This window comes from Coenobita brevimanus, chromosome 67, assembly GCF_032717465.1.
Source record: "Coenobita brevimanus isolate Jiangsu-jjx chromosome 67, ASM3271746v2, whole genome shotgun sequence".
Taxonomy (NCBI): domain Eukaryota; kingdom Metazoa; phylum Arthropoda; class Malacostraca; order Decapoda; family Coenobitidae; genus Coenobita; species Coenobita brevimanus.
This window is the reverse complement of record NC_137020.1, coordinates 12,721,140-12,735,396: the sequence shown is the minus strand read 5'-3', so window position 1 is coordinate 12,735,396 and position 14,257 is coordinate 12,721,140. Positions and strand designations below refer to the sequence as shown.

General features: G+C 42.9%; 1 protein-coding gene across 1 annotated transcript in view; it reads right to left on the bottom strand.

The window, feature by feature from the left end:
• Positions 1 to 8,685, bottom strand: part of LOC145405555 (uncharacterized) — a 57,816-nt gene extending 49,131 nt beyond the window's left edge. Inside the window, exons 1-3 of the mRNA XM_080276892.1 lie at positions 7,781 to 8,685; positions 5,606 to 5,728; positions 5,197 to 5,381 (exon numbers count right to left, since the gene is read on the bottom strand). Coding sequence (XP_080133018.1) covers positions 5,197 to 5,381; positions 5,606 to 5,728; positions 7,781 to 8,685 — 1,213 coding nt within the window. The remainder of the gene's footprint in view (positions 1 to 5,196; positions 5,382 to 5,605; positions 5,729 to 7,780) is intronic.
• Between the last annotated feature and the right edge of the window lie 5,572 nt (positions 8,686 to 14,257).

The following is a 14,257-nucleotide window of genomic DNA, read 5'->3' as shown; positions in this document are numbered from 1 at the left end:
TTTCCCCCCCCCCCTCTCTTACCCACTTTCAAAAATTGTCCATTTCACTCTCAAACCAGCCTAAGAGATAAAACATGTCTTTTCCCTCCTTGTTAGTGAATGGCACCATACCTAGTTAAAGAAGAACAACAATATGAACCTAGTGACAAAATCCAGTGCGAACCCGGATTATCGGCAAGAAGTCATGTACGCTGGGTGGGCCAGGAGCACAGACACGGCATCATGAAAGTAATGGGTCAATGGGAGAAGTATATTGTATCACAGATGGGGCTACTGAAGCAAGGAAGGGAATTAGATGTCAGAAAGAAGACCAATAGAGGTAAGGAAGGACATGATATTATGGAAGGAAAAATACGGAGATTCTCGGAGAAAGTCTGTAAGAAAGGGGGGACATTGGAGTTGAGAGAAAAAAGGAAATGAAATACGTCACTGCAGAGTGTAAAGACGACAATCAAGGAAAATATGGTGTATGGAAAGAATGGTATTGCAACGAGTACAAAGGGGAGGGCGACCACCAGACATCAAATACAAGTGGGTAAGTCTAGTATGACCAATTCTAAGACGAGCTACAGCAGTCTCCCACCGCCTATTACGATGGCAAGGGGTCAACCAGGGGGAAATAAAAGGTTTCCCGGCACGTAGTTTATTATTAGTGATAGTGTCCCAACAAGACTGCCACCGGTGTTGAAGGAAAGAAGATAGGGCAGGAAGAAAGTCAGAGACGGGAATGAGGAAGGAAGGAGAGACATCCCTGGTAACAGCCATGCAAGCCAAATGATCAGCACGTTCATTGCCCGCGATGTCCACATGTCCGGGGACCCAACAGAACTGGACTGTTTTACGATGAGAGGAGATAAGGAACAACCATTCTAAGATACGAAGGACTAAAGGGTGAGAAGCAGAAGGTAACTAAAGAAGGGGCAGCGCACTATATGAATCAGAGAATATCACAAATGAGGGAGAGGAGACAAGACAAATATACCGCAATGCAAACAAGAGGGCATATAACTCCGCTGTTAGAACACTTGGTTAAGTAGGAAGGCTAAAATGATAAAAGGTGTTAGGAAAGAGAACTGCAAATCCAACAACTGCAGGGTTTTTTGAACCATCAGTGTATACAGGTACTGCAGAGGAATGGTGGGAGAGACAGTCAGAAAACCGGGAACGAAGAATGAATGAAGAAGAATTGGACTTGAAATAAGGGAAAATGGAAGGGCAAACATGAGGTTGTGGAAGTTGCCACAGAGGAGAAAGACATGTGCGGAAAAAGAAAATATTACTAACAGTAAGGAAGGAGTGTGAGAGGAGAGTACAAGCTCAAACTGCAAAAAGTGGCTTGGTCCTAGGAGTGGAAAACATGCCTAAGTCAGGACTGGGAGGAAGTAGAGAAGGGGTACGAGGAAAACAGTGCAACTTAGCATAGGCACGAAGAGAAAGTAGAACACGACAGAGGAGAAGTGATTCAGCATACAAACTCTCAATTGGGGAGGACTTAAAGGCACCAAGAGCCAGACACAAACTGTGCTGATGCACAGAATCAAGTTGTTGGAGGACGGTGTATGAAGCGGAAGAATAAACTTGGCAAGCATAGTCAAGTTTGGAATAAGAACAACATGGAGATGAAGGAGAGTAGTTCGATAAGCACCCCAAGACACATGAGACAACGTTTGTAAGAGACGGAGGCGTTGTAAGGCTGAGATTTTCAAGGAGGCAATATGATCCTCCTAAGTAAGACAGAAGTCAAAAAGAAGGCCAAGAAAGGAAGCAGAGGTTTTGTATGGGAGAGGAAAGCCATAGAGAAAAAGAGGTGGTTTAGAAATAAGATGAGAATGAGTAAAAGCAATAGCATGAGATTTAAGAGGAGAAAACCGAAAGCCATGAGAAGTAGCCCATTCTGTGGCAGCAGAAACCGCATGCTGAATAAGACCACAAAGGGCAGAGATATCACAATCTGAAGCACATATTGCAAAATCATCAACATATAAAGAAGAGCAAACACCAACTGAGAGACAAGAAACAAGCCCATTAATTGCCAATAAAAAATGAGTAGTGCTAAGAACGCTGCCTTGGGGAACACCTTCATATTGTGGGAATGGATCTGAATAACTATGCTGAACACAATCTCTAAAGAAACGAGCTGATAGATAATTCTTTAAGAAAGCACCAAGGTTACCATCAATACCACAAGAACGAACTGTGTGTAAAATATGGTAGCGTCAGGCTGTCATATGCTTTCTCAAGGTCAAAGAACACTGTGACAACAGATTGCCAAGTCGCAAAGGCTGTACGGATATAAGTCTCCAGATTTAGGAGGCGAGTTAAGATGCTGCGAGCTTTTCGAAAATCAAACTGTGAAGAGGACAAAAGCTGCTTGGATTCCAGGAGCCACATAAGACGATGATTTATCATACGCTCGAACAATTTGCAAAGACAGCTAGTAAGAGCAAAGGGGCAATAATCTTGAGGGATATGGCTTACTTTCCCAGTTTAAGAAATGGGAGAATGACAGCATTACGAAAAGAGGGAGGCAAAACACTCTCTGTCCAGATAAGATTAAAATAGCTAATAATAAGGCCAGGGCCCGGGGGGAAAGGTGACGGAGCATATTATAGTGTATGCCATCAGGGCTCTCACAAGTGTTCTTACAAAGACGAAGAGCAAAGGACAATTCATGGAGCGTCAATGGTGTGTTATATGACTGACTAGATGACAGCTTGAAGACAACAGGCGTACATTCAGTAGCAGCTTTAAGGGCATGGAATTCAGGTGAGAGATGAGAGCCGCTACTAACATTACTATAATGAAGACCTAAGCCATTAGCAACTAGATGGGCATCTGCAACTGACTCCCCATCCAAATGGAGGACAGGAGAAGGCATGGGAAGGTGCTTACCAGCTATTTTGCGTATATGTTTCCAAACGGAAGCAATGGGTGTATTGGCAGTAATGGTGGAAACATAATCTCCAGCTATGGCGTTTAGCCTGTTTAACAATCTTACGAAGAAGAGCGCAGGCCTTTATAAACAGTAAAAATGCACTCTGTTCATTCGGGGTGTTGCGTTTGCATTGGTAACTCTTCCAACGCGCACGTTTAACACGGAGTGCCACAGTACAATCCGAATCCCACCAAGGCACACACTTCAAAGTAAACAGATGGGATGACCTAGGAATCATAGTCAAAGCTGCACTCAGAACTAACACAGTAAAATAAGTGATCATATCTAAAACAGCAGAGAAGGAAGAAGGGGGTATAGAAGGAACAGTTAAAGAAGTAAATGATGGCCAGTCAGCTTTCGGAAAACTCCATCAAGGGGATCTGAATACAGGACAATATTTAGTAAGCATTAGTTTGATACGAAAGTGATCACTATATACAATGTCCGAAAGAAGAGACCAATGGAAATCTAAAGAAAGAGAAGGGAAGCACAAGGAGAGATCTAGACAGGAGAAAGTAAGAGTCTTAGCATCAAAATGCATTGAAGTTCCTGTATTCAATAAGGATAAATCATTATTAAAAATAAAAGACTCAAGGTGGCGGCCACGCGAATTAGTAACGGCATCGCCCCATAAAGCATGACAACTGTTAAAATCTTCCAACAATAAAATTGAGGTGGGTAACTGGGATAATAAAAGAGATAAGGCAAAGAAATCAATAGGCTGGGAGGGAGAGAAATAAATAGAAACCACTGTAATCCAATGACCGAGAAAAACATGAACAAAATGACATGGAACAATGGTGTTAATGGACAGACGGTCAAGAGGAACTGTATGGTGGACAAAGATAGCTGAAACAGAAAGAGATGCAGGAGAGAACAAGAAACAATTGCGGGTATAAGTACCAGAAGGGAAGACAAACAGGGTTCATGTAAACAGACTAGGGATGGACAGTGAACTGAAAGATGACAGCGAAGGTCATTGTGACGGGCCGTAAAACAGCGTATGCTCCATTGTAAAATAGACATACTAATACTTTAAAACACCAAATAAGAGGAAAACCTAACAAAAAAAATAGAGTCTAGGAAAGATAAAAGGAATTTAATACTAAAGATAAAATATAATACATTGAACATAAAACATAAATACATAGGAAGTAAAATTTATTACACTGGAAGTAAAATATATTACAGAATAGTAACATATATTACCGAGTCATTACAATAGTAGGAATAGGGGCAGAAGGTGGAACTGGTGGACGAGCAGGACGGTCACCATAGCCTGGAGGCATGGGGAGAATAGAGGGGAAGGAGTACTAGAAATGGAAAAGGAGGGGGGCAAAGAGGAGGAGGTGACAGAAGGTGAAGAAGGAGGAGATGAAGGAGGGAGATCAGGCAGTACAGGATGAACTTCAACAGAGAGGGTACAGCATTGTCTACTGAATCTGGTGAAGAAGTTAAAATGTAATCCATAATCTTGGGGATGGTTTCACTGTCGTCATCACCAGAGGGTTTTTGTCATTACAATTAGCCGGCAGTGGGGCAGTCCGGGAATGTGACCAAGGAGACTGCTGAAAAGTGGACTTTGACGTGGCAGAGTGTATCAATCGAGAGGGGTGGGTATTCGTCGCATGAACTATACGAGCCGGAGAAGTAGGAGGATGGGTAGGAAAGGTCTTAGAGTCCGACATGATGGGTAGTCTGCGCTTACCACTAGAGGAGGATGGGGGTCAGATAGGATGTTGGGCCAGAGGTGCAAAATGGCTGGCATGAGAAACAAAACTGGAGGAGTGAGAGGAGGGATGAGGTTGGGAATGGGGGGCAGGACGAGGAGAGGGAACAGGTAAGGAAGGGCATGGACAGGAGGTAGGGGTAGAGGAATCGAAAACAGAGAAAGAATTTGAGACAGGATCAAGAGGAGTCTGTAAGCGGAAGACTGAGGTAGAGGGGGGGGGGGTTAGGTAGAGAGGAGGGAGAGGTGGAAATAGGAGTACTAGGAGGAATGGAAGAGGAGATAACAGTCACAGGGGTAGGGAGAGAGCCCTCTAGAAGTGGGAAGATGAGAGGTGAGAGGAGAGGAAGAAGGGGCAGCAGATACAGAGACAGGTGCAGATAGGGAAGAAGAAACAGAGCTGGTACTAGAAGTTACTACAGGAGGAGAAAAAGCTACACGTGCGAAGGTAATGTTTGGATGGTGACTGAGACCGCGAACTCTGTGACGAGCCTCAAGAAGGGAGAGGCCAGTTTTCCAGCGGATGCTGTACACTTCTGCTTCGAAGATGTAGACAGGACATTGTTGGTAGGTGGCAGAATGGCTACCATGACAGTCAGGGCAGCATCGGATGGTGGAAATGCATTCTGAGGTGGTATGACTGGCCAGTGCACAGTTGGTGCAGACTGCAGAAGATTGGTAGTATTTGGCTGGGTGGCCAAAGAGCCAAGATGTGCACTGGCGAGGAGATGGAACATACTCACGTACTTGGGGAACAGTGCCTCCAATGATGACTGTGAGGGGCAGATCGCGAAAGGCAAAAACTATTTTTATGATATTAGCAGGCTCTTGGTGTCGTCCATGAGGAGGAATTGTATAACAATGGACTGAACGTATTCGATGACGCTGTTCTGAAAGGATTAGCTTGATGTCATTAGAGCAATCTGTGAAAGCCCTCTGACCGAAGGACATTGAAGATGACAAACAGACGGTGCCAGGCAGAAATGAGCTGGATGTCTGGGGACATGAAGATGGGTTGTCCTGCATTGTTGACCAGGGATGTCACTTTCTCGGCTTGGGCAGCACTGTGAACGACAAGGAGGCGGGAACCATTCAGATAAGCCAAGGTGACATCCCTGCCTACTTGTCAAAGTACAGAGAGGTGGAGTAAGAGGTCGTCGGTCGTATCATGGACATTGAAAAATTTTTACCATGCCTGTGATCCAAAAATTGAGGAGGTGAGGGAAGGGGCAGGTACACTCGCTCCAGAAAGTATCAGTGCAGAATATGTGTTAAATATCATGACACACTGAACAAAGGAAACTGGAAATTGCAGTTCTGTCCTCCCACACGCAGACATCTCTGACAATAGATGACTGCTATATCAGATACCTCTTGTGTCCTTCATAATGAGTAGGGAATGGCCGTAAATGTTATAATATATACAGGTATTAACAGGCTATCACTGCCACATGGTCAAATCATTCCGGATGACATCGGTCCCACAGTGCTTCGATACTTTCTGGAGCGAGTGTACACAGGAAGAATGTGGTCAGGAGAGGGAGACAGAGTACATAGAAGGATTAGAAACAAGAGGTGAAGGAGGAAGGTAAGGATGAAGTGTGACGATAGTAGAAGGGCTGACTGAAGTAGACAGAGCAGAAGCTGGAGGAGTGGAAGACACAGTAGGTGGGGAGGATGGGGTGTTTAATGTAACCGAACGTGTAGGGGAAGAAATCAAGGCCACAGTCAAAAGGGAGTCCTGGGTCATCACCATAATTGGGTGAGAAGTAGTAACTGTATCCATATAATGTGAATTGGCAGACTTCACCCCCCCCCAACCACCATGGAGCCCAATGAGGGGAGGCTGATGTTGGGTCCAACTCACCCAACAGCCCCAAGGATAGCGGGAGAAGTATACACAGACACGATTTGGTGTGGAGTGGCAGCAGCGGACCAATGCGGTGCCTAACAACCAGTGCCTACTTGACCCTAGCCAAGGTTGATGGAGCCAACACACGGCCAGTCAATTTGCCCAGCGGGGCCACACTGGACTGCCCATCTTACCCCAACCCACCTACCAAAGGAGCATGTTGCCCACCACAGGGAACTGCACCCTGCCCCAAGGTGGACTCAACTCCCAAACAGAGGGACGCAAGGAATATGCAGGTCACCACGCATGGCAAACACGTGGGGAGGAAGCAGTCTCGTCCGAAATGACAAAAGGGGAGGAGACTAGTATCATCACCAAAGGCCTCCATTATTTGGCAATGATAGGGGAACTGAAGGAAGAAGCACTTAAATAAGAAAAAGAGCCTAAGGCAGTAACAGGGACCCAAGGAGAGGGAAGAGGGCAGAGTGGAGACCCCACCATAGCTCCTCCACTCAAGACCCAATCGACGTCTCTGAAGCCCCCCCATGACAACAGCAAGCGAGGATACAGGGGGGATGCCTGGATAAAGCCTGATTTCTTCTTCAAGCTTTGCCACACTTATCATACCTATATAATTGTTTTCACAACAGAATGAACTGTCAGGTGCCAAGTGAACAAGAATTTTTCTTCTACACAGTTTTCAGCCATCACATTTCAAATTTTTTCACTCCTGAACCGATACTGGAGAGAACCTACAATAAAACTGTTTACGCCATGCATCACACTTTAATTTCTTCGCTCTTTAATGAATTAAACAGTGTTGGATGACATCAACAAAGTCATCTCTGTACCACATTAAGCACACTAGAAATTCTTCCCTCCACAATGATTTAATAGTGTTTAGTAAGATGACTTTTCCTACCAAAATGCTTATCACATTCATCACACTTGAAATTCTTCACTACTGAATGAATTAACAGGTGTTAAGACTAAACTTCTGTGCAAATAGTTTACCACGTTCATCACACTTGAAATTCTTCACTCCTGAATGAGTTATTAGGTGTTTGGTGAAATTTGCCTTCCTTGTAAATCATTTACAACTTTCATCACTCTTGAATGTATTAATAGGTGTCTTCTGAGATAATCCTTACGTGCATATAATTTACCACATTCATCGCACTTAAAATTCTTCTCTCCTGAATGAATTAATAGGTGTCTGGTGATATCACTCTTACGTGCAAATAGTTTATTACATTCATCACACTTGAAATTCTTCACTCCTGAATGAATTAATTTGTGTCTGGTGAGATTAATCCTATGTGCAAACAGTTTACCACATTCATCACACTTGAAGTTCTTCACTCCTGAATGAATTAATAGGTGTTTCGTGAGATTACTCTTCATTGTAAATCGTTTACCACATTCATCACACTCAAAATTCTTCACTCCTAAATGAATTAATATGTGATGAGTGAGACCATCCTTCTGTGCAAATAGTTTACCACATTCATCACACTTGAAATTCTTCACTACTGGATGAATTAATCGGTGTTTGGTGATATCAACCTTCTTTGCAAATTGTTTACCACATTTGTCACACTTGAAATTCTTCACTCCTGAATGACATAATAAGTGTTTTGTGAGACTTGCCTTCCTTGTAAATCGTTTACCACATTCATCACACTTGAAATTCTTCACTCCTGAATGAATTAATAGGTGCTGAGTGAGATGACTCGTCATTGTAAATTGTTTACCACATTCATCACACTTGAAATTCTTTACTCCTGCATGAATTAATAAGTGTTTTGTGAGACTTGCCTTCTTTGCAAATCGTTTACCACATTCATCACACCCGAAATTCTTCATTCCTGAATGAATTAATAGGTGTTTGGTGAGATTTGCCTTCACTGTAAATTGTTCACCACATTCATCACACTTGAAATTCTTCACTCCTGAATGAATTAATAGGTGTTGAGTGAGACCAGCCTTCTGTACAAATCGTTTACCACATTCATCACACTTAAAATTCTTCACACCTGAATGAACAACTGCATGTCGGATAAGACTTTCCTTAAAAGGAAATGTTTTGTCACACTCTAAACATCTGAACTGCTTAACTTCAGCTGAGGCCACTGCATCCAGGACAGTATCATTGTCATTGAGGAACATTTTGTCACCCACCTCACCCTCTAACTTTACATCTGTTTCTTCCTTTACAACTTCCATTATTTTGTCACCCACCTCACACTCTAACTTTACATCTGGTTCTTCCTTTACCACATCCATTATTTTGTCATCCACCTCACATTCAAAATTTACATCTGGTTCTTCCTTTACCACTTCCATTATTCTGTCACCCATTTCACACTGTAACTTTAGACCTGGTTCTTCCTCTACCACCTCCATTATTTTATCATTCACCTCATACTGAAATTTACATCTGGTTCTTCTTTTGCCACCTACATTATTTTGTCACCCACCTTGGACTCTATATGTCTTTACATCTGGTTCTTCCTTTATCACCCTGTCATAAGATTCCCCAAACTCTCTTAATTCCTGCCACAAACCAGTCTCCACTGAATAATATTGCTGATACAAAGGTCATTATTACCAAATAATACCTGCTTCTGCACTTGCAAGTACCATGTAACCATATTTTTAAATAAATAGTTCACTGCTGAGTTTTACGCTGTTAATGCAGTCTAAAATACCAATGGGTTCCTTATTTTACTAGTTCTTATCCAGAGTCTATTCAGCCGTTCCACACCTTTAAATGCAAAAGATTTCACAACAGTTACATGATCCTGGATCAACTCCTACCACTCATCCAGTGATTCATACTTCTTAACTGAAAGACATTATAAACAGAGAGTATAAGCCACATATATTTGGAAGAGGCACCTCATGTAGGATGTACAGTACTGTACTGAGACAACACAACATGTGCCTATATATCTGTCAACACTTTACCATGTATATAATACTTAGGTGGCTCTCTGATGACCACACTGCTTAGGTCTGCTTTGCAGAGTCAATATCAGCTGTGGACCTGCAACAAGAGCTGCCATTAGACAAGAACCTCTATGAATTTAAAAACACTGCCCAGTGAGCCCTCATTTTGCATGTATCTAGTCCTTAAAAAAAATTAATTTGCATTTTAGCAGGTAGGCTTAATACAGAAACTTGAAGAAAGAGTGAGATCATTAATGTAAAGGACTGGTTATATGAGTGGGAAAATGAAGCTAGTATGGCAGAGTAAGTGACAGCAGAAGTGTTAGGCATGGTAGGTAATTTAGAAACATGGGTGGTCAAGGATGAGCCCAAGCTAGATGATAGTGACGACTTCCAGGTAATTAACAGATGATGCAAAGTTAAGAAACAATGGTAGGAGTGTGTCTATTTATCGATGTAGAAAAGGGGAAATGTTCCCTCGAGCTAGACCTTATTAGATCATATAGCCCTGCTAGGTAACAAGAAGGCGCTACCCCTCCTGGCATGGCAGCTACCAGGCATGGTTCAAACTAATGACCCCCTGGTCCTGAGTTTGACACTCTACCACTGAGCCACCCTGCCCCCTATATCTATCTAGAGCCAAACCATAAACCCATACGGGGTGGCCGTTTGTCTCTGAGTTAGTGGTTTTACTAGTCTAGCGGATAAGGCAAACAATCGTTCACTTTTTCAGGAAAACGCCAAATTTTGCAGTTGTAGAATGGACCCATACAATCATTTTTTGAGGTGGGCCCCTGGTTGTCGTCATCTTGGATTTCAAAATGGCTGCCTTTCAATCCATATTTTCTTCAATAACCCCAATAATATGATAGACAGAAACATAATTCCAATGGCTAATCCCAGGTTTTTAGGGTCTGGTACTTGAATGGAATGATATTTTTGACCCAGCAAAGGTCGGCCATCTTGGATTTCAAGAGGCTCCCCTTTGAACCTCTATTTTCTTCAATAACTCCAATACTATGATATACAGCTACATAATTCCAATGACTAACCCTATGTTTTCAGTGTCTGGCAATCCAATGGAATCACTGTCCGATGTGGATGGTCGGCCGTCTTGGAATTCAATGTGCCTACCTGCTGAAGCCTGTCTCTGTTATAACTCTGATACAATGGCAAACATCTATTGCATGACTTTTTTTCTATCAAATTCAGATATTAAAACAATGTCCATCGCAGTCACAGAATGACACACATGGGAAGTTAGCCTTGTAGTACTTGCAGTTCTCTTTGCAAGCAGTTTTACAGTGGCAACTGATTAATTCTGAGCAGGTGTTCTGGACAACAGGCAACTCTGTCCATACAGGGTGTCAAGTACCGCTGAGTTTCTGCCAACCCCAGACAGATGGTGATGGGAGCTCTGGTCGGGAAACTATAAGCTCAGCCCCAAACATGTCCAGCCTGGTACAATGCTCTTTTGGAATGTTCAAGAACATCAGCTGTGGGGGGAATGTGTTCAACTGTTCTTGCCCTCTTCGGGAATAAGAACTTGTGCACGTCGTTCACAGACATCAAGTCCATTGTCCTGTCATACACCATTGCCATGAACAGTTCTAGTTTGTGGAGTTCACTGGAGACTGACGCAGGGTTGGTGGACAGAGCATGAAAACTGGCTGTGATGTCAGGAAACAGCTCCCATGCCTGCCAGGTTGTCATCCTACCTCTGATGGCAAAGAATGACACGGTATCACAACCCGTGAAGGCAAGAAAAAAGGCCAATGCCTCTGCTTTCCTGCACCCAAGAGCTGATAAAGCCGGTATGCTGCAACTGCTACCTCTTTCAGTTTCCAATCCACCCAGTGATCCCACTCAAATCTCCTGCCCAAAGACCCCAACACCCGCAGATCCAACTACAGTACTTTAGCATTATAAATCACTATACACATACATGAACATACCAACTGACATAACTCTTGTGTGTCTTGTGAGGTGAACTTGAGAATGAACTTGTAGACTCTGAACTGAAAGAAAATGGTATATATGTACTTTATACTCAATTGTGCAGAAATGGCCTCTCATATGCCGGTATGTGGAGAAAGGCCAAGCAAGTTGGGCTTTTATATTTCAGTTTTCAATATTCACTTTTTACATTCATTATGTTTATACCTATCAACAGTTGGCTCTGAAATCATTTTCCAGTCAGATTATTCAAAATATTGTGCCTGATTAGAATTATAATGAAGTTAAATAAGATAACTGAAAATGTGATATGGTTTCATGGCAGTACCTTCTTTTCAATATGGGAGGCAGCAACCGACAAAAGTCAATTAACAAAAAATATGTGTGTAGGGTATTTGAAAATCCAATAAGAACAGATCGAAACAGTCGTGGAAATGGTTGTGCTACATGGTAGATCTCTAACCCTCGAAAATACGAGTGGTGTGTTTGAGTATAAACTTCACAGAACTGGGTCGCCACCTTGCACTTCAGGATGGCCGACACCAGATGATCATGAAAATGATTCCAATGAAAAGGTAGGGTTTGCCTTTGAAATCTTCTGTCTATCTTTTATAGCCTTGCATTATAACGAAAGACCGATTTCAGCCGCCAGCCATACTGGACTTAGACAACCTCTGCCAGGTCGAGCAATAATGCCACTGGATTGCCAGACCCTGAAAACATAGGGGTAGCCTATAGGGGTAGAATTTGCTCTTATTTATCATATTATTGGAGTTATTTAAGAAAATAGAGTTGCTAGGCAACCATTCTGAAATCAAAGATGGCAGCCACCAGGGGGCCCAAATTTGGGGGTTCCATCTCGAAAAATGATCGTATGGGTCCATTCCACACCTGTGCAAAATTTGGTGCTTTCCTGAAAAAGTGAACGATCGACCTGATAATTTGGCCTTAGCTGCTGGACTATACAGCAAGGGGCAATAACCATCCACCAACCCACTTGTTGACAGGTAGAGAACGGGTGGGTTGGTTATACAAGGTCTGTTCAGAAAGTATCCAACTGTAGGCTCTAAAAAACAAACAGCTAACCTGATGAGCCAGGACACTAATCTCCCTCAAGTAGGCTGCTTCTGACTTGACACAAAGTCCAGCATTATTTCCACTGCCTGAAACTTTTTAAAAGTTGGTTTTCAGTATCTCCTGCAGGTGTATATAACAAACATATATATGTACAAAGGAAAAAGGGAAAAAGCAGTGTGTGGTAATCAAAGGGGCATTTGTTTTCTGAGTGCAGTAGGAAAAATATATGGTAGGATACTTATTGACAGAGACAGGGAAATAACAGAGGAATTAGTTGGAGAAGAACAGGGAGGTTTTAGGAAGGGAAGAGGTTGTGTAGATCAGATATTCATCCTTAGGTCTTTCATAGAAAAGTTCCTAGAGAAGAGAATGTTGTTTGCATTCATGGATTTGGAGAAAGCATATGACAGAGTGGAGAGACAAGGAATATGGAAAATATTAAGAATATATGGAGTAAATGGAACGGTGTTGAATGCCGTGAAGAGTATGTATGAGGGTGCTAAGGCTGCAGTGGATGTGGATAAACTGAGTGAATTTTTATGTCTGAATGTTGGACTGAAACAGGGATGGGGTTATAAAAGAGATACAAGGTAGGGCAGTGGATGTTGGAGTGGCCCTAATGAGGGGGGGCCTTGTTTGGAAATTCCCAGTACTGTTGTTTGCAGATGATACTGTGTTGTTAAGTGAAGATGAAGGGGAGCTGCAAGGCTTGGTGGATGAGTCTGAGAGAGTGTGTAAGAAACAGACTCTAAAGGTGAATGTAGGGCAGACTAAAATTATGGTCTTCTAGAGAAATGAAATCAGTGAATGTACAGTGAGGTTGGATGAGGAGGAAAAGGACAATGTGAGTGCATTTAAATACTTGGGTAGTGTGATAAGTAAGGATGGTGACGTACTTGAAAGGGTACATCCATCCATCCATCATCCAATCCTACGTTGCCCCATGAGGAGCGTAGGACCCTGGGGCTAGGCAAGTTGGTCCTGGCATTTAAGATGAGAATGACCAGCCTCACTCATCCGAGTGGCATTACGTGAGCAATCAACCCCAACCATCCCTTGGATATAAACCTTCACTGGCTCAATCCGATTGGAGCACCGTTATTACCCACTAAACCACCAAGCACCAAAATTTGGTTATAAGGTTACCACCCAGCATAGTAAATGCAGTACCCTCGCGTCCAGCACGGTAATATTGTCATGCATGGGTCACGTGTTGGACCAAAAACGTGTTGGACTAACAACAGAGCTTATGGGGAAAAATGAATTATGTCAGCAACCCTCGGAAGTCACCCTAAAAACATACCATATACCTATACATATATTGGTAGTATTGTAATTATAATAAATGGTACTGTGCTATGAATGATAACTAACCTTTTAGGATAGTGTTGGTGGGCTTGCTGGGAATGGAAGGTGGTATCCAAGGCTGTAGGTAGTCCTACTGGGTCCCCGGAGGATGGCTGCTGCTGTCACTAGCGGGTAATGGCTGTTGCTCCTCCTCAACCTCCCTCATAAATCCTTCGAAATCACACTCAGAATCACTATCTTCGTCCATTGACATGGAAGGTCCTGCTTCTGCCTGTCCTAGCACTGTAATCCTCGGCAAAGTGCATGTTTCTCACACTGTTGCCAGAGCCCCGTCTCGTGACTGTGGAAAGTGATCGCTGTCGCTGACTCGATAGAGAATAAGGAGAAGCAACTTTGTTTATAAATTGGTACGCACGCCGAAGAGAAGGGTTTCAAAACGAATGATATT